At 38.8% G+C, this 23029-nt stretch overlaps 1 protein-coding gene across 1 annotated transcript in view; it reads right to left on the reverse strand.

The window, feature by feature from the left end:
• Window positions 1–1145: 1145 nt before the first annotated feature.
• Window positions 1146–23029, reverse strand: part of L2HGDH (L-2-hydroxyglutarate dehydrogenase) — a 47213-nt gene continuing 25329 nt past the window's right edge. The window contains exons 5-7 of the mRNA XM_083124910.1: window positions 18182–18291; window positions 12620–12799; window positions 1146–2193 (exon numbers count right to left, since the gene is read on the reverse strand). Coding sequence (XP_082981036.1) covers window positions 1953–2193; window positions 12620–12799; window positions 18182–18291 — 531 coding nt within the window. The 3' untranslated portion in view covers window positions 1146–1952. The remainder of the gene's footprint in view (window positions 2194–12619; window positions 12800–18181; window positions 18292–23029) is intronic.

Consider the following 23029-nt stretch of genomic DNA (forward strand, 5'->3'; position numbering starts at 1 on the left):
TTCAGGGGGTCTAATTTGGGGACACATGTTGCAAAAACATGACTCTTGAGTTACACTCAGAGAAAGAAACCACAGCAGCTCCATTGTTTCTTGAGCATTAAGTGCAGTTGCCCTCCATATTGTGTGCCATTCTGCTACTCTTCCATGTCTGCCAATGATAAAATATGAAATTTATTCTGAGCAGCTGCCACACGATTATTACTTTGTTTAAAAAAAAGTATGCCCCTACCGTGTCCAGGCGTCCAAAGCTTACCTAGCATGCTTGGTTTCATCTACTGCGGTGCCGCAAGGAATACCAACCTTTGAAAGTGGTAGGTATATATTTCCAGACTCTGTATGTAGGCAAGGAACACAAAGAATACTACAATATACAAGTGAATAGACTACTTGAGATGATACGAGGGCAAATCGAAAAGTCTTTGCCCCTATTATTTCAGCCAAAATAATAAACATACAGGGAAATCAAACTATAGGAATTGTTCTACGTACCTTCCGCCATTTTTCTACATAGTCACCACAGCGGTTCAGGAATTTGCCGCATCACACCACTAGTTGTAGAATTCATCCAGACAGCAGTCTTCGCTTTGTTGTCGCAAATGATACTCTGTCATGCCAGGAAGTTCTTCAGTGGACCGAACACGTGGAAATCACTGGGGGCGAGGTCTGGACTATACGGTGCATGCTCCAGAATCTCCCATTCAAATCACAGAAGTCTGTTTCTGTTTGCCACATGAGGCCTGGCATTATCAAGGAGGATAACCACAATGTCCACATCGAGAATCCCATTTTGCTGATGTCAACACCACCACCGCACACTTCTCAAAGCGAGACACTTGTCCCCATACGTCGGCTGCATTTCCCTATCTCGATGGACGTTCGTCCCTTTCTCCATAGAAAACGAACAACACTTCGCTGCTCATATGACGTGGACGTGTTGAGTACTACAGTCATCTTTGCAAACTGACAGCAGCACCATGCCGTGGAGCAGCCAAGAGTTAATGCTGAGCTGTTCTAAGAAAAAACTATTGCATTGAAAGTATATCTCTGTTTCTCAATCATACTAATATTTCTGCTGAAAAAAAAATAGCGGCAAAAACTTTTCGATTTTCCCTCGTATTTTACGCAATAACAAAAGTCATTTTAAACATGAAAACTATATTTGTGACTAACATGGCATTACAAACTGATTATCAACACACTGGAACAATAATGCTCAACACCTGTTCTCAGTCTTTATCACTTACTTTAGGAACTTTAGCATTGTTAACAATATGTACAAATAAAAGGAAAAAAAAAACTTGAGTTTTTTCCTAGTTGCCTAACCCATTGGCTCTGCACTGTACCAAGTGAACCTCGGCTTGCGAAGGCACTTACAACAAGGTTCTTATCACACTGTCCATCATTTCCAAATCTATCTTTCCCAAAGCAACAATATAAATGTACCATTACATTCTGAAATAAGCACCACTATGCTATAAAAACTTCAAATCATATTGTGTTTATATCTAACACTTGCGATTCTGCATCTTACGTTCAAACAGGCTAATCGGAAGATACAAGAAGTGTTCCGTCCACTTTTTAATCTTTCAGCCACCAACAAAAATAGATAACATTACAGGTGATATTTATTCTTAACAATTCATCATATACAATATAAAATTTTTGAGATATAAATTATACTATTCAAGATACCAATTTTGCCATGATAGCATTTACTTAGGTAATTATAGTATTTTCTCACTAAAATGACTATATTCACGATAAGTCCAATATTTGTACTTTTTCAAAGCTTATTATATGACAGGTACTTCGTGTCACAACACACAAATATATCTGTATACATATATCTTTATAATATATAAAAATATGATTTTCATAAAATGAACATACATTCTTCAAAAAATAAATTTCTCTCCGGTAAAAACACATTCCACACCAAACAAGCTTGAACACTATAGCTTTGAATGTTGCTCCTGGAATTCTTGTAGCTTCTCACTATAAAGAGGGAATTGTTTTTCTGCTTTTTCAGCGATCATTTCGGCAATGGCGAGCGATGAAGTGGCTCCGGGGGATGGAGCATTTCGGACGTGAAGAATTCTGCTCCCGACACTTCCCTTGCCAGTTTCAAACACAAAGTCATCAACAAGGCTTCCATCCTTGTCGAGCGCCTGTGCTCTTACACCTGCAGGGCCCCTGTAAATACAACAGCAGGTGTTAGTAGTACACAAATTCCTGAAAGACTAGCAATTCAATGTTCTCACTGATTTCGCCAAACCGAATTCCCTGACTTTTCCTGGTTTCTGAGGTAATTACAAGACTCTCATAATGCTTCGGCATACGGTTATTGTGTTATTTATTTTATTTTTCTTGCAATGTTTCCCAGAACTTTCTCACACACAACACAACCTTACATGACTCAGTGACATTCTCCCATGTTATCAGGTTTACTGCCGGTAAACTAACTTTTTTCATATATATATAAATTACTGGAAAATTTGAGGTTGTCAAAATTCTGTTTTACTTGTATAAGTGCATTGGTGTATTAATATTGTTTTTTTTGTTTGATTTGGTGTTTTAAGTCCACTTTATGCACAGTAAGTCTAATCATGACTGGGCCTACAGTTTAAAGTGGGATCCGAACCACTATGTGCCTCCACCAGGTATTGAACCCGGGACCCCTTGATTACAAGGTGACTCTACCACTGCACCATCGAGGAGGCCCTATCTCACTAATATATATACACACAGTATTAAATATATACAGGGTGTTCCACTTGCTCTCGGCCCCTCATTTTCGCTTATAAAAATCAAACTATTGGTCACAACGTAATGAAATTTGCTATGGACATACCTTGGTGCATGATGACGTTATTGGAGATGGTGCAACAGTGCCTCTAGTCCTTGCATGGGCATGTGCTTTCAGACTTCAGCGTTCTTGGCCAGTTAAATGACAAGGAACTTGGCTATTTTCAGCAGGATGGCACCATTTGCCAGAGTTCCAATGCCGGTATGCAAAAAATTGTGTCCTCCTTCGAAGGACTCGCCCTACCTTACCCCACCAGATTTCTTCCTGTGGGGCAAGCTGAAAGGAAAGTAATATCGCAACAAGCCACGGACTATCATGGAACTGCGCATGCATTGATGCTAATGGCGACCACTTCCAACACTCGCTGTGATGTCACCATGCTTCTCATACTCCAAGGTATGTCCATAGCAAATTTCATTACATTATGATCATTAGTGTTATTTTTATAAGCGAAAATCAGGGGGCGAGAGGGAGTGGAACACCCTATACAATAAATAAAAATTGTTATGGTAAATCAGGTCATATTTTCAGAATACGCTACTGATGGCTAGTCATTCTACACTACCAACCACAAAATGGAAGATTTTAATTTGCCAGATCAGATAAAGGAAAAGGGGAGGCCAGTGCCATCAGGAGGCGGAGGAGGAGGGGAGAGAAGACAAGAAGATTAGGTCACAGGATGAAGGGGAGGGGAAGAAAAAACCAGTTGTGACACCTGGGGAAGTACAGCAAGATGAAAAAAAAAGTTTTCTAGGAGGAAACAAGGACACAAAACATATATTCCTTAAAAGTGTAGAGTGTCTAGTCATGTAAGTTTGTGTGCTTGGTTTTCTTTACTTGAGAAAGTTCTGGAAAACCAGGGAAAAAAAGTTACATGCACAGGTAGGTCAAGAAATTATGCTTGTGATCAAGAATTTTTGCTATTTTTTTTTTTTTTTTTTTTTTTTTTTTTTTTACAGTATAGTGACATTACATTGCTATATACAACTGTACTGGGATGTGATAAAACTGAGTATTTTGAAATCTACAATTGTATTGAGTTGTGGTTATGATTTGTTCACTTCGTTACTTAAGAATTACATTCTTGTATGCATGAAGTTTTGTGAAAATATTGAATACAGTAATGTGGTCATTCCTCATCCAGGATGAAGTCTGAAGCATTAATTGTTACATACATTAATAATTACAGCAAGTCTAAATCTCCTGTTAAAGTACAGCTTCAGTTTTCATATTAACTGGCCTTGTGGTAGAGGTTCTTCATTAAATAAAAATAAATATTTTCTACCTACGTAGGAGATGACTAAATAAATGTTAAGAAAAAGAAAAAAAGTCACGAAAAAGTCAAGAATTTTGATTTTATTATTTTGGGAGACACCCTGCAAAATAACTGAGTATTATTTTTCATCTACAAAAAGTGGATAATAATTATGGATCATATGAATAAGGGTACTCGTTCTATAGATATTCCTAGGTTTGTATATTAATTACTGTTGTTATGCAAACCTTTAAGAATAACCTAGCTTCAATATACTAACATACAACACTGTTTATTCGTAAACCATGAGCCAGCCCCCGTGGCAGAGTGGTTAGCACATCGTGCTATGATCCCAGGGGTCCCGGGTTCAAATCCTGGCCTGGACGTGGATGTTGGAGAGTGTCCATTCACCAATTTCATCACATCATCACTCATCCCCATCTTCGCAAATTAGCCAAAAGTGGCACAAAAAGCTGAAGTAAAATAAAGCAAACCAATCAATAATAAACCATAAAACCTTTGTTTATTCGTCTCTACATCACCACCCTTATCACATCTTCCCTCACGCTACTCTGTATTTCAACCTGTGCTGACATTTTCATTTCCTTCTTTCGTGCACTTTACTACCACACCACACTGGGAAACATGATGCCACTTTCACAAATATTTATTGCTTCATTTCTCTCAAGGTATCATGCAATTTAGAATGTGTTCCAGATGAACACAGTATGAACAATATTATGACAAGATCGCCTACGTGGGGAATGAGTGGAAAAATCAGTGAATACATAGCCAACTGATTTGATTTACTGATTTGCCTTCAACAGAGAAAATGTCTCCATTTACAGGAAAGCTTACACTGCTGTATGCAAACACACTTGGCACAATGTTCCTGCAGCAATTCTAACCCCCCTGGTAATAGAAGGTTCTATCTTGGTCTGCAAACCATGCCTCTACCGATGAAATTACGTCACTAGTGTCCCTGAATTCAGAACCTTTGAGGTGCATTTTAAGTTTGGGGAAAAGATAATAGTCTGAGAGGGTCAGATCGGGGGGAGAAGGGGGATGGTCAATGAGTTCATACTTTAAATTACGAAGTTTCCGCATTGTGGTGCCTTCTCTGTGGCAAAGAGCATTGTCTTGGAGGAAGAGGATGCACTTTGAGTTTCCCCTGCCTTTTTTCCTTCAAAGCTGAATTCAATTTATCCAACGGACCACAAAACATTCAGCATTCAAGGTGGTGCCGTTTTCCAGATATACGCTGAATATTATCCCCTCACAACCCCAAAATATCACACCAATTACATTTCCTACAGATTTCTGTCTGCGACATTTCTTGGGCCATGGTGATCCACTATGGCATCACTGCTTGGATTGAAATTTTGTATCAGGATCACACATGCAATGGAGTTTCATCCACTGTCACTATTCGTTCCATTACACTGGGTGCACTACGTGAAAAACGGCCCAACAGTGCCTTAGCACTGTTCCTTCTTGTCCACTTGTGATCAGCTGGAAATGCTATTGGTTCGGTCGAGCACACTAATACAACAATTAAAATAAATGATATCATACCTAGAGCTCAAGTAATTAAAGTCTTGGACTAATATTTGACACTCGTCTATCATGGGATAAGCATATTAGCTGCCAATTCAATAAATCATTTGGAACACTTAGATTCTTGTTTAAATTTAGCAAACTATTATCTTCAGAAATCAAGCAGCGATTAGTTGAAACACTTTTATATCCATTTCTCGACTATTGTGACGTCTCTGGTAGAATAAATAAAACTTTACAAGCAAAAATTCAAAAATGCCAAAATGCGTGCATGCGGTTCATATTTTGCATCCCGAGGCGTGAACATATTTTACCTTCCATAAATAATAAGAATATCCTCAATATGTACCGTAGGCGACTACTGTATACATATTGCCTTATACATAAAATTATTACATCTGGCAAGCCTTCGTATCTGGCAGACATGTTGATCCCTCGCACCAGTATTCACAGCCACCATACAATAAATAATTTCAAATTTAACCTTCCACTCTGCAACACACAGACATATGAGTAGTCGTTTTCATATTTTGCTGTAAAAATATAGAGTGCCCTACCTAAGACCATATCGAGCATATCTAAAATAGAATCTTTCCGAAATGAAGTAAATAATTTTCTTTTGGCAGAGCAGAGATTGTGTTCCAATACTATGATGTAACTTGTATGTTATGTATTTTGTCTACATATTTTTATTTTTATTTATTTTTTATTCATTTAATTTTATTTTTATGTAGTTGTCTTTTCACAATTTTTGTATCATTTTATTCATACATTTATTACAATTACTTTATCAATAGATTTTGTAACTAAATCATACAGTTTATTGTACACTGTATTAATACTGTAATAAGATATGTATAAGAAATGTAAATTTAAATGTAATCGATGACACAGTTTAGGTGGCAGAACAGCCTCAGGCTGAACCTCGCCCACGCAAATAAAGAATAAAAATAAAGAATAAAGCTGTCAAGAGTTTGGGCACCCACTTGGCAGAAAGTATCATCTCCAATTCTTCATGCACAATGTCATGCACCAGCTCTAAACTCATGCCTATGGTGTCTGCTATACATTGCAGACCAATCCTCCTGTCTTCAAGGATCAGGTCGTTCACACTATCAACAATTTCCTCAGTCACTACTGTTCTGGGCCTTCCTGGCCTTTCCTCGTTTTCTGTGCTTGTTTGCAACCCACGATTTCACTGTGTTGTGTGAAGGACAGTCATTGGGCATTGTTGGTGTCAATTCATCGTATATTTCCTTGGCTCCCATGTTCTTCGAGAAGAGGTACTTGATGACAGCTCTCTTCTTCAATTTGGAAAACTGCACACTCTGCATTGCCATGGTCATTTTAAACTTCTAATGCAGAAAATATTACTTGCACTATCTGTCTCAAATTTTGCACAACATGCTCTGAAACATTGACTCACAACATACTAAAAGGATTTTCATCCATTCCAATAATTTCCCTGTCAGGCCAGAAACTTATCAAAACCCCCTCGTATATTTAGTCATACACACACGCACAAAACACACAGCTTCACAATATAATATAATATACAACTGTACAGATGGAACATATCCATCCTTATGCACATATTCATTCATTCATTCATTGTTTTCTGCCTAATTGGCAGGTTTTTCACTGGAATCTACAGCTTTCCCTGTTCTCTGCCTTACGCTTCGTAATAGTATACGACCCAGTTAATTTAATATCATCCATAAGCTGATATCTCTTTCTTCCACGGACTTTTCTTCCTTCAACCATTCCCTCCAAGGCATCTCTTAGCAGGCAGTTTCTTCTTAGACAGTGTCCTAACCAGTTTCTTTTCCTCTTCTTGATGGTCTCCAGTATAGATCTTTTTTCACCAACTCTTTTCAGTACGGCTTCGTTTCTTACCTTGTCCGTCCATTTTACACGCTCCATTTTTCGCCATGTCCACATTTCAAAAGCTTCGAGTCGTTTCTCTTCATTTCTTCTCAACGTCCAGGTTTCTGCACCATATAGTGCTACACTCCACACAAAACATTTCACTAATCTCTTCCTTAGACCTATGTCCATGGGTCCACAAAAAACATTTTTTCTTCTGTTAAAAGCTTCTTTTGCTATTGCGATTCTCATTTTCACTTCTTGGTTGCAGCTCATGTCACTGCTTATAGTGCATCCGAGGTACTTGAAGCTATCCACTTGCTGGATTCTTTCACTGTTTGCTCTCACATTAATATTCCTTGGTTTCCGTCCTATAACCATTGCCTTTGTCTTCTTTACATTAATCTTCATCCCATACTGCTCACAGCTGCTGTTTAACTCTTCTAACATACTATTTATGGTTATTTCATCCTCAGCGAATAATGCCATGTCATCAGCAAATCTTATGCAGTTTATTCTTCTTCCTCCTAATTTGACACCTCCTGTGCCCTGGAAACAAGTTTTCACTATATCTTCTAAATAGATATTAAACAAAGTAGGCGATAGGCAGCATCCTTGTCGTACTCCTCTTCCAATTTCACAGCCTTCTGTCATTTCGTCTCCTGTTCTCACTTTAACTCGTTGATTCATGTATAAGTTGCTTAGAAGTCTTCTGTCTTTCCAATCTACACCAATTTTCTTCAGAATTTCTAAAAGTTTAACCCAATTCACTCTATCAAAGGCTTTCTCCAGGTCTACAAATACTACAAACACCTCCTTTCCTTTCTCTAAATATCTTTCCCCAATGGTCCTCAGTAAACCAATTGCATCCCTTGTACCTCTTCCTTTCCTGAAACCAAACTGTTCTTCCTCTAACTCGCCACTGACCTTCGAGTATAGGCGTCTGTTCAGAATTCTTAGAAGAATTTTTGCCGAGTGAGATATCAAGCTGATTGTCCTGTACTCAGAACATTTTCTGGCATTGCTTTTCTTCTGCAGAGGTATCAAAACAGTCTCCGTGAAATCTTGTGGCCAATCCCCTTTCTCATAGATTTCATTGCATAAGTGCAGTATTTCTCTTTTTCCATCTCCCAGGCATTTGATAAGTTCAACAGGAATTTCATCAGTGCTTTCCCATTCCTCATTTCTTTGAGTGCTTGCTCAAATTCTTCATTCAGGTAGTTTAATAATTTCTACAAATAACCTTAACCTCCCACATAAACATGGTAAACCACAAGTGTAGAGAAACCAATATATTGGTTGGATGTAATAATATTTAATATTGAAAGGAAATAAATAGTAATAACAAACTATATACGTGGTCTGTTAGGAAAGTAATGAGACTGGCAACACTGTGCACGAACCGGCAACGCTGCTGCCCCCACCTTCACACGGCAGGTAGGTGATTGTTTGCCGTTGACTCGGTACAAGTTTCAACTTGCTACAGTTGCTACACGATTGTTGAGAGCGTCTGACGTGAAGTTGTGTTTGTGAGGTGCGTTACGAAAATGGACTGGCAAAAGTTTGAACAACGTTCTGCCATCAAATTTTGTGTTAAGCTTGGCGAATCCGCCACTGTGACTTATGAAAAGTTACAAAGGGCTTATGGAGAACATGCACTATCTAGGGCACAAGTGTTCAGATGGCAGAAGTCCTTTTTAGAAGGCCGAGAACAAGTGGAAGACGAACCTCGGGCAGGAAGACCTTCAACCTCAAAAATGGATGACAATGTGGAAAGAGTGAGGTCTCTTGTGAGGTCAGATCGTCGATTGACGGTGAGAATGATCAGTAGTGAGTTAAATTTGAACGTGTGTACCGAATGAAGTCCTTGCAAGACCCAGGAAAGGGTGACCAGACATTGCACGCACTTGGATGCTGCACCACGACAATGCAGCATGTCACACGGCAGTCTCCGTCAATGAATTTTTTCCAAAAAAAAGCATTCCTGTGGTTCCTCAGCCTCCTTATTCACCGGATCTCAGTCCCTGTGACTTTTTTATTCCCCTTGCTCAAAAACCACTTGAAAGGACGCCATTTTGATACTTTGGATAATATCCAGAAGAGCGTAACCGACGAGCTAAAAGATATTCCAGCAGAAGCCTTCCAGCACTGCTATGAACAGTGGTAGCAACACCTCCATCGCTGTGTAGCTGCCCAAGGGAACTATTTTGAAGGGGATAACCTTGATTTGTAAAAATAATAAAATTCATCGTTTACAGAAAATCAGTCTCATTACTTTCCTAACAGACCACGTAATGTATATTTAACACATGTGATCACTATAAATATATAAAAAGAGTAAACAAAGAAAGTATTGGATTGATGCATAAGCTCGTAGCGTTTGTTTTTGGTGTGGCAACATTGCAGTGTCAGGAGTTCATTTATAGTTAAACGTTCATTATTTGGAGTGGCAATGTTGTGCTTGTGAATATGTCTTGAATTTTGCAGATTTGAAGGAAGTTAGTGCTATGTGTGGACAAAAGAATATGTTGTGTCAAGAAGAAAAAACAAACACTTCCGACATATTCTTTTGTTTGGTTTAACAGAGAAGCAAAGACAGTGGAGGAGACTCAACATTTGTGCCATGTACGGGGAGAATGACAATGGGGAAAGAACGGCAAGAAAATAGTTTTGTTGTTTCAAAAAGGGAAACTTTCTGACTTGACTGATTCTCAATGTTCAGGAAGACCATCTGGCTTTGATGAAGATCGTTTAAACACTTTAATCCACAATGATCCACATCAGTCAATCCAAGAATTGGTAAACATGTACTACGAATTGCTGCTCAGGAATGTAACCATCACTGCTGACATTTATTGCCAACAACGACCAGGAAGAGTGCATCAAGTGATGCTGCAACACAATAATGCACTTCCGCACTCCGCAAACATGACCAAAGCTGCTATCCAGGAGCTTAGTTGGGACGTTATTCCACATTCCCCTTACTCTCTGGATCTTGCACCCTCGGATTTCCAACTTTTACTCCTTTGATAACGAAAATGCTCTTCAAACTTGGCTTCACAACTTCTTTTCACTCCAAATCAGCTGATTTCTTTAGGTGTGGAAACCAAAAAAACTGCCCCCTCATGTATATCACTAACTAGTTTCTGTCTTCTGGTCATCTCAAATGAGTATCAAATAGGGCAGTCTTCTATGACCCCTCTTGTTCATATTATTCGTCGATGACCTTGCCGACCATCTCACAGCTGCCTTTCATAATTACCTTCTTTTTGCAGATGACTAAAATTTTCTGAGAAATCTCCACCTCCAACGATACTCATCTTCTCCAGAATGACATAACAACGTTTATTTCATGGTGCCTGACATGGAAACTTACATTCAATCTTGAAAAATGTAGTACTCCCACCATCTCTCTCAAAAAGAACCTGTTAAAGTCATCTTACTCCATCTTTGGCAATACCATCAAAGCAGTATGCTCTCAAAAAGACCAAGGTATTGTTTTCAACCAAATACTCACATTTGAAGAACATATTACAGGCACAACAAAAAAGGCAATGCGTCTCTTAGGTTTACTGTATCCTTTCACCAATATTAGTGATATCTCAACCCTCACCTTATACTTCAAATCATTCATTTCTCCAATAATATAATAATGCTCTCCCCTCTGGTCCATGGCATGTCCCACTAAGCTCTCTAGAATCGATTCTGTCCTTCACTTTTTCCTGGCTATAGTTCGTTACAGGGTTCCCTCATTACGCAATTTTTCAACACCACATCTCCTGTCCTATCTACACTTGCAGACTCCCACTCGGCCCAGTTTACTAAATGACTTCAATTATTTATACAAAATTACCAATGGCAAAATCCGTTGCAACATGCTCATCCAGGAATTTCACTTTCGAGTACCCATGTGCACAACACGCAACACAGATCTATTTTACACAGTAAAGCCCAGACTGCAAATTAAAAAAAGATTGCTCCTTCACAGACTTCCCATCCAATATAACAATCTCCCATCAAGTGCTGATGTACCGAAATTTTGTCCCTCTGGTTATCAACATGATGAATTAATGGTACATAATATAATCAAAAATAAAGTGCTGTGCCATTCTTCATGTTCCTTCATGGTGTTTATAGCAACAAAACACGTTTATTATGGTGTATTTAAAGGGCATAGGTAGAGGCACATATTTTAGGTAAATAAAGAAACAAAATTTCGGTACAAAAACAAAGTCAATTTCAGGTTCAAAATCCGTAAATAAAATAAAATTTCGCTGTTATAGCGGTGAAAAAGCAGCATATAAAATGACATTTTGGTTTTAAAAAGTGAATATAATCTCAAATTTGGTTTAAAAACTGCACTATTACACAAAATAAACATATCCCTTCTAATAGCACATTAAATCATTTCCAGAATATTAAGTTTATTCCTGTATAAAGTGGTCCATTTTTGCTTCTCAAATGTTTGCAGCAGAAATAATCAATTTTCTGTGAATTGCATAACTCATAGGATACTACAGACTTCAGAAAGTGTCTCGTCGGATATAAATGGTAAATTTTGTCTATTTCGCATTTTGCAGTTAATTTCGTGACAAAACAGGTTAGGAAAATGCACCTCACACCTTTCAGAAACATGAAAAATTAACATTACAATGTGTTATTTCACATTTTGTGTTTTCGTCAAAAACTAAATATGCATGCCTCTAGGCATAGGCCTAAATATATACAGTACAGTACAAAGTCTGCGGGAAACAGAATTTCATCAGTAGTTGACTGCCTTTTCTTTGGGAAGTTCTCTTGTTGACTTCTAGCCACATTTAAAACCTTGCATTCTGCTTTTTTTTTTTTTTTTTTTTTTTTTTTTTTTTGCCTGTCCAGATTAAGCAAAGGCCGGCTTATCGGGGTCCAGCTTAATGAGGTTTTACTGTATTTTGATCAGACTCAAAATAGAATTCTTCAGAGTTTATTTAAATTAAAATGAATTTTTGGAGTTATGTTTCTCTGGTTCTCATGACAAATTGTAATATGGAGTCTTGAAATTGAGCATCAGACTGTTGAGTTCAGTACAAATAACTAAATAATATTAATAATAATAAAAAAGGAGTGATAGGAAAATCCTTGCATTAAAAACTAACCTTGATACGTCTGACCTAGTAATGTCAGGTATGTACGAATTCAGTTGCTTCACCTGAAGGTTCAGAATGGCCGATCTCAGCATCTCCATGGATCCGTACGACACATACTTCAGTGCCAGTTTCTGAAACCCTGGATACATGAATGCATCTGAGAGATCGTTTATGGAAATGTCCCGCCACCTGTTGGTAGATAAGAGAGACCAGCACACATAGAAACACACTACCAATACCAGTTCTACTTTATTAATTTTAAAAATAATTATGAAATCGAACCCTGGTCTTACATTTTTCCGCATTTTGAGTTCTTTCACATTGGTCCCTTGATAAACGTAAAACCGAGGTTCTACTGTATTCAATTGACACTTCCAATAACTAATTCCTATTTGAAAGTTTGACCTGATCTTGACCATTTATCATCACTCTATTGAAGAGAGAGACAGAGCCGAATCTGTAAAAGTTATGCTTTTCCATCTCTCCACATCTAACCTAAGATCCGATTATTCACTGACACAGCTGCATACCGCTGAGTATGTAATTCTGGCCTCGCCACATCCTGTAGGGATTTTCCACTCAGGATAGAGGCTCTTGTCCTTTCATCGAAAGGCAAGAACAAAGGGTAAGGAATGAGTATAAAACATCCTGCAAGGTCAAACTTGCTCTCAGTTGGCATCAAGAAATCATAAGGTATAAGTGAGTGTGGGATCGTAAGAGTTTGAGGTGCGTATAACTTAAGGTGCGTGACACGTCAGTAGGTTGCACCCCGAACCAAGGACAATACATGGATTAATAACATCTCAGTCGGATCTAGGTAAGTGTGGAGAGAATTCAGCTCTGTCATCCTCTTTTTTTCTTCTCCCTGACAAATAAGGCAATTTAACATTATAAAAAGAAACCTCTCGCATTGCATAATTACTTACATCCCTTGTGACACTATGATTCCCCTAGTTACATATTGAGTCACACTTCACTATTTATTCCAGAGCATACATACATAAAAAGGTAAAGTTTCCCATTCATATAGCACCGTGCTTTGAAGGCACATTGTGGGGGTAGGACCCCACACATTCTCAATCCTGGCCATTTTGGATCACATTTTGGTAATGTGATCAGCACCATGTTCCGGCAGCCTTTACCCCTCAGGGTTCCCCCAGGCACCCACATAACTGAGGCTGGGCGAGCTCTGGAGATGCTTTATGCGGGGACAAGGCTGGAAAAATTCCGACCTTACATCACCCACCCTTGGAATCAAACCTGGGTCTCCCACGTGGTTGTCAGATGCCCTATTGACCAGACCACCGTGGCTCTGCACTCATACATATTATGCAAATAATGTAGTTATTTAAAAGCAATACGAATAAATAAACAACTTGTGGGATTGATAGTGACTGAGCCAATACCACTCTGATAAGATACCGAGACTAGGGATGGGACCGATTAATCGGTACTCTATCGGTATCGGCCGATATAGGCATATCGGTGTATCGGTAAATTTACCGATTATTTTACCGATCCGATATATCGAAAAATATCTCGTAATTTAGTGCAAAATTCTGCCATTTTGTTGTAATTTTTATGGATAATCTTGATGCCCTACTTTCTAAAAAAGTAATTGTCTAAATATTAAACTTCTTTTGCAATGCAGTTACCTCGAAACACACATTTATTGAGGAGATTAAGGAACATTTCAGGTTCTTCAAGGACCACTTCTAACTTTATATCGGATCGGTAGAATATCGGTTATCAGTATCGGTAAATTTTATATCGGTACTTTATCGGTATCAGCCAAAATTTCATATCGGCCCATCCCTAACCGAGACTAATGCGAACACACTTATCCACTCCCATCTATACCCTATCCCAACTAACTGTGGAGCAAGGCCGCGCATAGCATCAGAGAAGCGAAGGAAATCAAGTGGCCAGAGCGAAGCAATATATGCTGCTGGGAAGGCTGGTAACTGCAGTCGCTTCCCACCCTCCACGGAATCCCGTTCCTCTTGTGTGTTCATTGGTGGAGCCATCTCGCGTCACTACTTGCGTATAGACTTGTATTAATTTGCCTGCTCCACAGTTAGGTGCAACAGAGTATACAGGGTCCGTTCTGAAAGTATCCAAACTTACTTATTTGCAAACAATTTATTGATGACAATTACAACTGCTGTCAATATTCTTCAATGTAGGCACCTTTAGCCTCAATACAGCGAGTATATAGACTTTTCCACTGTTCACAGCAGTCCTGGAAGTCCTTGACTGACACCCTCTTTAATGTTGCGGTCGTGGCAGCTTGAACTACAATTGACACAAAATGCTTACCTTGGGACCTTGGGAAACAAAAAGAAGTCGGCTGGTGCCAAGTCCGGGATGAGGCAGAGTTGCCACGCGTACGTTGGCCAAAAACTCACCTACCAACAGCTCTGTGTGAGCCGGCGCATTGTCTTGGTGTAGCACCCACCTGTCGGCGATGTCAGGCCGGACGCGCTGGACCCTCTGTCGGAGACACTGAAGCACTGTTTTGTAGTAAGCTGCATTCACGGTGGTCCCAGCAGGTACAAACTCTTTGTGCATGACCCCCTTCGCGTTGAAAAAGACAAGCAGCATTGTCTCACCTTTGATTTTGACATCCGGGCCTTCTTTTGACGAGGGGACGCGGGGGTGTGCCATTCTGAACTTTGTCTCTTGCTTGCGGGGTCGTAAGCCTCCCGTAGCATGGCTAAAGTCTCCGTAAAGTTTTTTTTTTCAATTTAACACAAAATTTCACAGCGTAGCGCTGTTCCAAAGTGTGCTCCATTTTCACCAAATCCACCAACTGCAAATTCTCGACACGACGTTCTTTTCCATGTACACAATACGAGCGATTGCACCTCAACCACTGCTCGCAGGCAACTGAGCGAGGCCTTGTTTTGAAGGTTACCCACTGCCACCTGGTGCAGCTTACCCGAACCCTCGACCGATTCTCGTGCCGCGCTGCAAATAGTTCGGATACTTTCAGAATGGACCCTGTATGTGTCAAACTTTTCATTTAACCACACTTTATACCCAGATAGACTAATTGTGACAGGACCTACAGTTTAAAATGGGATCTGAATCAATATGTGCCTGTGGTGATATCGAACCTGGGATTCCTTGATTACAATGAAATGGCATTACCACTATGCCACTAGGAGGTCTGTCCATCAATCCACAAACATTGTAACTTCAAGATGTTCTTAATATTTATAAATATTAATGTACAAGTATTCCACTCGACCTATGCTACATGAACCTACCAGAATTATACTGTAAAATATTTCTAGGTTCATGTATGAAACTACATATGAATGGCTTATTGCAGAAAGGGACCTGAGTCACATTTTTGAGGTATCGGAGTCACAACTTTTTCATCTCCTCTGTCTCTAGCAGCATACTGCAGGAGGGCGCATTGAGGGTTGCAAAATTAACTATTCATTATGCTAAAAATTGGAGCCAACAACAGCACATTTCTTTCTTACACTCTCAATATTATACGATTTTTCTTGTTTTTCTCAGAATTGTGCAAAAGTGACTCAGGTCCCTTTCTGCAATAAGCCATTCATATATATCATGATTAAAATATCAAAATTTCAGTACAAAATCTGGGTGCATTTTGGAATCAAAAGCAGTTTATAAAATGGCATTTTGGTGTTAAAATGGTGAATACAACCTTAAATTTGATTTTAAAAACTACACTTATTAGACAAAATAAACATTTCCCTTGTAATAATACACTTATGTAGTTATCAGAGTATTAAGTTTACTCTCATGTAGTGAGGTCCATTTTTGCTTCTCAAATATTTACAGCAGAATTAATCAATTTTCCAAGATTTGCATATCTTGCAGGATAATTCAGACTTCAGAAATTGAAAGACCTTGACACTGTCATGCTGTACATGAGCACATTCAATCTTTATCCAACTCTGCTGTTCCTGCTTTAAAAACATTGTTGTCACTACACAACTTTAGACCTCCAACTTCAACGATTCTCTATTCCTCATCACTGCGCATGTGCATAGTGTTGAAAGGAAGAGTCCATTTATTGGGAGGCAGATTATGTATCAAACTAACGTGTGGTATAACCGAGAAGCACCGGTTCTGTTTCATGGCATATATACAGCAGTGTTGCTGCCACTATTAATAGCATATATACAGCAGTGTTGCCACTATTAATCTCCAACCCATATAAAATTAATTACAAAACATCTATAATTTACAATCGAAGTATTCACCTAGGCTATAACATCCTTTTTTTATTATTATTATTTTTACGTTGTCATGCCATTTTCTGCTTTTATTTCATTTGGTAGATGACTGAATATTTCAATTGCCATGTTCAGGTGTTTCTTGAACTTGCATTAAAATGGTGAAGTATGGTTTTATGAGCTGCTTATTTCAGGTGTTGTATGTGATTGTTCCCTCATCAACGTCACCAACCTTCCTAATCACTCTATTAGTTAAAAGTGGCAGGAAAGTAATGCTAAATAAAAATACAAAATAATATAAAATGTTAATAGGAATAGGGGTCAATCCTTTACAAAGCGATCCTACCACTCAAAAAGTAAAATTAATCCAAATACTATTTAAACAACGTTACACTTAAGCTTTTGGTTTAGCTCAGTACGGGACACTAAATAGTTACTAATTTGATATTGTATGTCCTTGAACGGCTTTAAGAATACAGATAAACAAAGAGAAGTGGAAAATGTGATAAAGGTTGTCTTTTCACATCAAGACTTGAGTGTATAAGCAATGCTCAATAAATTTGTAATTTTCACAAATAAATTTAGTTATTATTAAACTTTATGAGTTGAGGAGGTTCTTTTCCCCTTTGATATTGTCCAGTTAAAGATTTAGGTGAGTAATATGATATTAAATGGAGTTAATTAATGAGGTATTCACATAGGTCACATCCGGAACTTTGAGTGGTCACACCCGGAACTTTCTTAAAAAAATAATAACAGTAAAAATAAAAATGCTTTCGCTGTAATAAAATACATGAGATGAAAGATTACAATCTACATCCCCCCCAAAAAAATATGATGGATAAAAAAAAAGTTGTAAAAATTCACAGAGTTTGCAAGTTGTGTGGTGGTAGGTGAAGCTTTTACCACCGTGTGAGTCACACCAGGAACTCCCTTTATTCTTGAATTGCCCCAAACAACATTTCCCACACAGCTCACTCTTCAGGACAGTAACAATGTCATCATGATGATATGGATGAGTTCAAGGTCCTTGATTACAAGATATTTAGATTTGAAGCGTGTGATTGTCACACCCGGAACTCCTGGATCGGCCCATAATATAACTGATTACAGAAAGTGCTTATTGGAGAGTAGGATGTACTATGGAAATATGAAATCATTAATGAGCAAACTATATTTACATGCATAAAAAAAGAATGGTTAAAATAGTTTAGATAGCAAGGACAAGATGCCTAAAAAAACATGAGAGAAAAGCAATATGAAATTCATAAAGGAAGACATAAAGAAGAAAAAGAGAGAGCATTCACCAATATTCATGTTTCTATTGGTTATGGTGAATTAGAGTGAGTACCTGTATCCTTCCCGTTTAAATGCAAGCACTGCATTTGGACCGAGCCACACACTCCCATCCATTCGAGGTGTAAAGTGAACCCCTAGGAAGGGAAAATTTGGATTGGGCACCTGAAAATGGAAATTAAAGCAATTATATATATGTAAAAGTGTAATTTTATTTTTATCTTCATTATACGAGGTGGTATCAAAAAGTTGAGACTAGTTCTGTAACATGCCAACAGATGGCAGCGCAAGGCTGCACACACAGGCAGGGAGCACCAACCTTCATAAGTCAGTGTGCCAAGAGACATCGTCCTGTGTACATCGTGAGCTGTGCAGCTGGTGCTCTTCTGACCACCACCACGTCTGCGATTTCATCATGGACAGCAAGTTAGAACAACGAGCAAATGTGAAATTCTGTGTGAAACTGGGCAAATCTGCCACAGAGCCGCTTGACATGATTCAGCAAGTGTACAGCGATGCTGCAATGAGTCGTGCGAGATGTTTTGAGTGGCACGTGCGCTCGAAGAGTGGAAGAACATCACTGGAAGACGACTAGAGATCAGGATGACCTTCATCGAGCACAACACCCGAAAATGTCGAAACCATTCGGCAACTTGTGCATGAGGATCGTCGGAGAACAATCCACAACATTGCTGCCATTGTCGGTGTGTCATACGGAACAGTGCAGGCAATCCTCACGTGTGATTTGAACATGCGCCGTGTTGCTGCCAAGTTCATCACCAGGCTGCAGACCCAGGAGCAGAAGGAACACCGCGGCCAAGTCTGCCAAGAACTCTGTCAGCGTGCCATGGATGACCCATCCTTCATGTCGAGGATCATTACTGGTGACGAAACTTGGGTGTACAGAAACGACCCTGAGACAAAGCAACAGTCTTCACAGTGGAAGACCGCATCATGTCCATGACCGAAAAAGGCGAGGCAGGTCCGCAGCTTGACCAAGTGCGTGCTCATTGTCTTTTTCGACATTCGCGGCATTGTGCATCACGAATTTGTCCCCAGGGGGCAGACTGTCGATAGTGAGTTCTACTGCCAGGTTTTAAGGTGTCTGAGGGAGGACATTCAGCAAAAGCGACCGGATCTGTGGCACACAAAAAAATTGCTGATCCACGACGACAATGCACCCTGTCACTGTGCTCTCCTCACACGTGAGTTTCTCACCAGAAACAAGATGAATTATTTTCTTGTAGTTTACGGTTATTACAAGCATAAGAAAACAGTTTTTCTTTGTGACGTTTCAGGAGAACGTCACAAAGAAAAACTGTTTTCTTATGCTTGTAATAACCGTAAACTACAAGAAAATAATTCTATAATGCAAGCAATGCGTACATACAAGAAAAACTAAGAAACAAGATGATCGCACTTTCGCACCCACCCTACTCGCAAGATTTGGCTCCTGTGGACTTCACCATCTTCGTGAAGCTGAAGATCCAGTGCGAATCGCAGAAGATGCTTGACACGCTTCGAAAAGAAGACTTCCAGGACGCATTCCAGCAGTGGCAGAAATGCTGGGAGCGCTGTATTGCTGTACAAGGTGACTATTTTGAAGGTGATCATGTGTAAACATAGATAAATAAAGTACTTTCTTGTAAACAGAGCTAGTCTCGAAACTTTTTGATACCACCTCGTACATGTAATACATTCTAATTGTCTGTAGAAACCAACAGAAAAAGACCTAAAAAAATTACTTGCTCGCTTTCACTTGCATTTCAGCAGTTTGTGTAAGAGTCCCTTCATGTTTATACTTTTTGCTTAAAACTGGGAATGTGCAGTATGACAGCGTCGTGCCAGGTTCAACAATAGAATATTAGTAGCAGTAATATCAATATCTTAATACATGATCAGCATGAAACTCTATAATGGTATACAAATGACACCTCTCAAGAGCACGGGAAAATATTAAGAACTAACTTTTGAAATATGTTCAGGAACCTACTTCTTTATTTTCGAATACGAAGTTATTATTTTTAAAAAAGCAAAATGTACATAAGTGTACAAGGGCAAAACTATACGAAACAAAAACCAATTCAAACTGCCCTGTCAGTCAAAAATAACACACAATGGCACTGACAAAATAAAAATGCAAAAATATATCACCCCGAGACAATGGTCTCAACAAGCGTTTAAGGTTCGAGCACAGACAATAAGAAATCAACTAAATTTGTCCGCACAGATACCCTCAACAAGTGCCAGGGCAAAAACGAGTTGTGTACAAACGAGAGGACCATAGGTTGTATTGCAACCCACACTAGTCCTCCACACAAACCTCACCCCAACAAGCACCTAGGGATCTCAGGACCATGCACATAACAAAAATCAACATTGGAATAATCACTCAAAATGGCAAATAAGGAACTACAAACTCCTCAACTAGTGCTAGGATACAACGAGTTGTGTATGGCAAGAGGGCTGTAAGGTGTATTGCACCCTACACAGATCCCCCCACACGAACCACACCCCAACGAGCACCAAGGAGAATCTAAACAAAGCACATTAGACATTTATACACTTCAAAAGGCAAATGAAAAATGGTTCAGTATTTATACTCTTTTTGTCGCCACAGACGACTAGTATCAGAATGGAAATTATATACACAAAAGCATGTAAAAACATTAATACATAATAGGGATGGAACCGATTAATCGGTACTCTATCGGTATCAGCCGATATAGGCATATCGGTGTATCGGTAAAATTACCGACCCGATACATCAATAAATATTTGATAATTTAGTGCAAAATTCTGCCATTTTGTTGTAATTTTTATGGATAATCTCCATGATCTACTTTCTAAAAAAGTAAGTGTCTAAATATGCAACTTCTCTTGCACTGCAGTCACCTTGAAACACACATATATTAACGAGGTCAATGAACCTTTCAGGTTCTTCAAGGACCGTTTCTAATTTTGTATCGGATCGGTAGAATATTGGTTATCAGTATCGGTAAATTTTATATCGGTACTTTATCGGTATCGGCCAAAATTTCATATCGGCCCATCCCTAATACATAACAATAAAATGCACAAAAGAGAGTAACAACACAAAATTATAGAGTGCATTTTGCAATTAAAAAATTCTTTAAATAATTTGAAACTTTACCAGGAAACTATAAAAACTAATAATGTGACGTCAGCAACAAGATTAATATATATTAGGGATGGGACCGATTAATCAGTACTCTATCGGTATCGGCTGATATAGGCATATCGGTGTATCAGTTTATCGGTAAAATTACCGATTATTTTACTGATCCAATATATCGATAAATATCTTATAATTTAGTGCAAAATTCTGACATTTTGTTGTAATTTTTATGGATAATCTCCATGCCCTACTTTCTGAAAAAGTAAATGTGTAAATATTCAACTTCTTTTGCATTACAATCACCTCGAAATGCACATTTATTAAGGAGATCAATGAACATTTCAGGTTCTTCAAGGACCATTTCTAATTTTATATCGGATCGGTAGAATATCGGTTATCGATATCAGTAAATTTTATATCGATACTTTATTGGTATCAGCCAAAATTTCATATCGGCCCATCCCTAATATATATACAAGGTGGGACTGTGTACTTCAACAGTCTGACATCACTCAAAGATTTTGAAAGTAAATAAAATAGCACAAATGCACAAATGGAACGTAAATTACTCAAAAACAATAGCATAAATTATCACGTGCTTAAAACTGTTCATTCCACCGAAGAACATACACACGATTCCATGGTGAACCAAAAACGTCACGCCAAACTTCTTACATTGAGTTACGTGTTCATGTTAAACACACACAGATACGGCACCAACACAACAGTTTGGCACAACCACAACGTGTAAGGGCAACTTCTCCCAACTATAAAGAACACTGTGCATAAGTCCGTAGTGGGAAAATGAACTTGATCTCGATGCAACCAGAAGGGGGTCCCAGGAAGGAAATGTCAAGTATGGAAAAATGTTTTAATATTCCTGACTCTGTGGAATTCTTGAATTCTACACAATATTAACCCTTCTAAGGAGTTTCAGGCACTTACAATGCAGAATACATTGAAAAATAACAACTTTCAAACGTATTTCAAATTTCTGGAAATTCTGAGCTGTTTGGGATCACAAACAGTAGAACAGGATGGAATTTATTTTCTTGATCACGGTATCGAGCTTTCGGTATCCTGTACATTTCTACTTGAAACAGGTTATTGCCAAGGGCGGCTCAAGGTAAAATTTTCATTGGGGGAACGTGGATTCTTGGTACCCTCTAGCCCCATCTCTCTACCCTGGTCGTATTTTCCACCTTCCTCCAATACAGGGTGTTTCCATGGCCTTGAATGAAACTTTCAGGGTGGATGGAGACTGAACCAAGTATGAGATAAGGAACCCCAGTCTGGAAACACGCCATTAAAAAAATATGAGCCACAACTAGTTGGGACTACCTATGACAGTGGAATAAGACAACTGATTAATTACAGTGTAACGTAGCACTCTGCGAGGAAAACGTTACAGTAGTTGTTCAAAATGGCGGTCCCCAGCATCACAAAAAGCTCTGTCGCATCCATTCTAACATTCCTGGAGTCGTTGTGACGATATCACAGCAGCATGGATTCTTGCCAGGAGGGGATGTAAGGAATGGTTATTTCCAGGATGGGACTCAAACCTAGAACTTTTGGTATCAAGGTTGTGGTTCAATCGCTTAATATGACAAAGGTGGCTGTTAGAGTTTGAGTTTTTGTTGATTAGGACTGTACAGTGGGATCCATGAGTATTATCGTGCAAATTGTCCATGACTATTTTCATTAATTTTTCTCTTACATCCTATGTGATTGTAGGCGATGGCGCAGAAGTTATCAACAGTTTGT

Source organism: Lepisma saccharinum, chromosome 7 (assembly GCF_977018435.1).
Source record: "Lepisma saccharinum chromosome 7, izLepSacc3.1, whole genome shotgun sequence".
NCBI classification, from domain to species: domain Eukaryota; kingdom Metazoa; phylum Arthropoda; class Insecta; order Zygentoma; family Lepismatidae; genus Lepisma; species Lepisma saccharinum.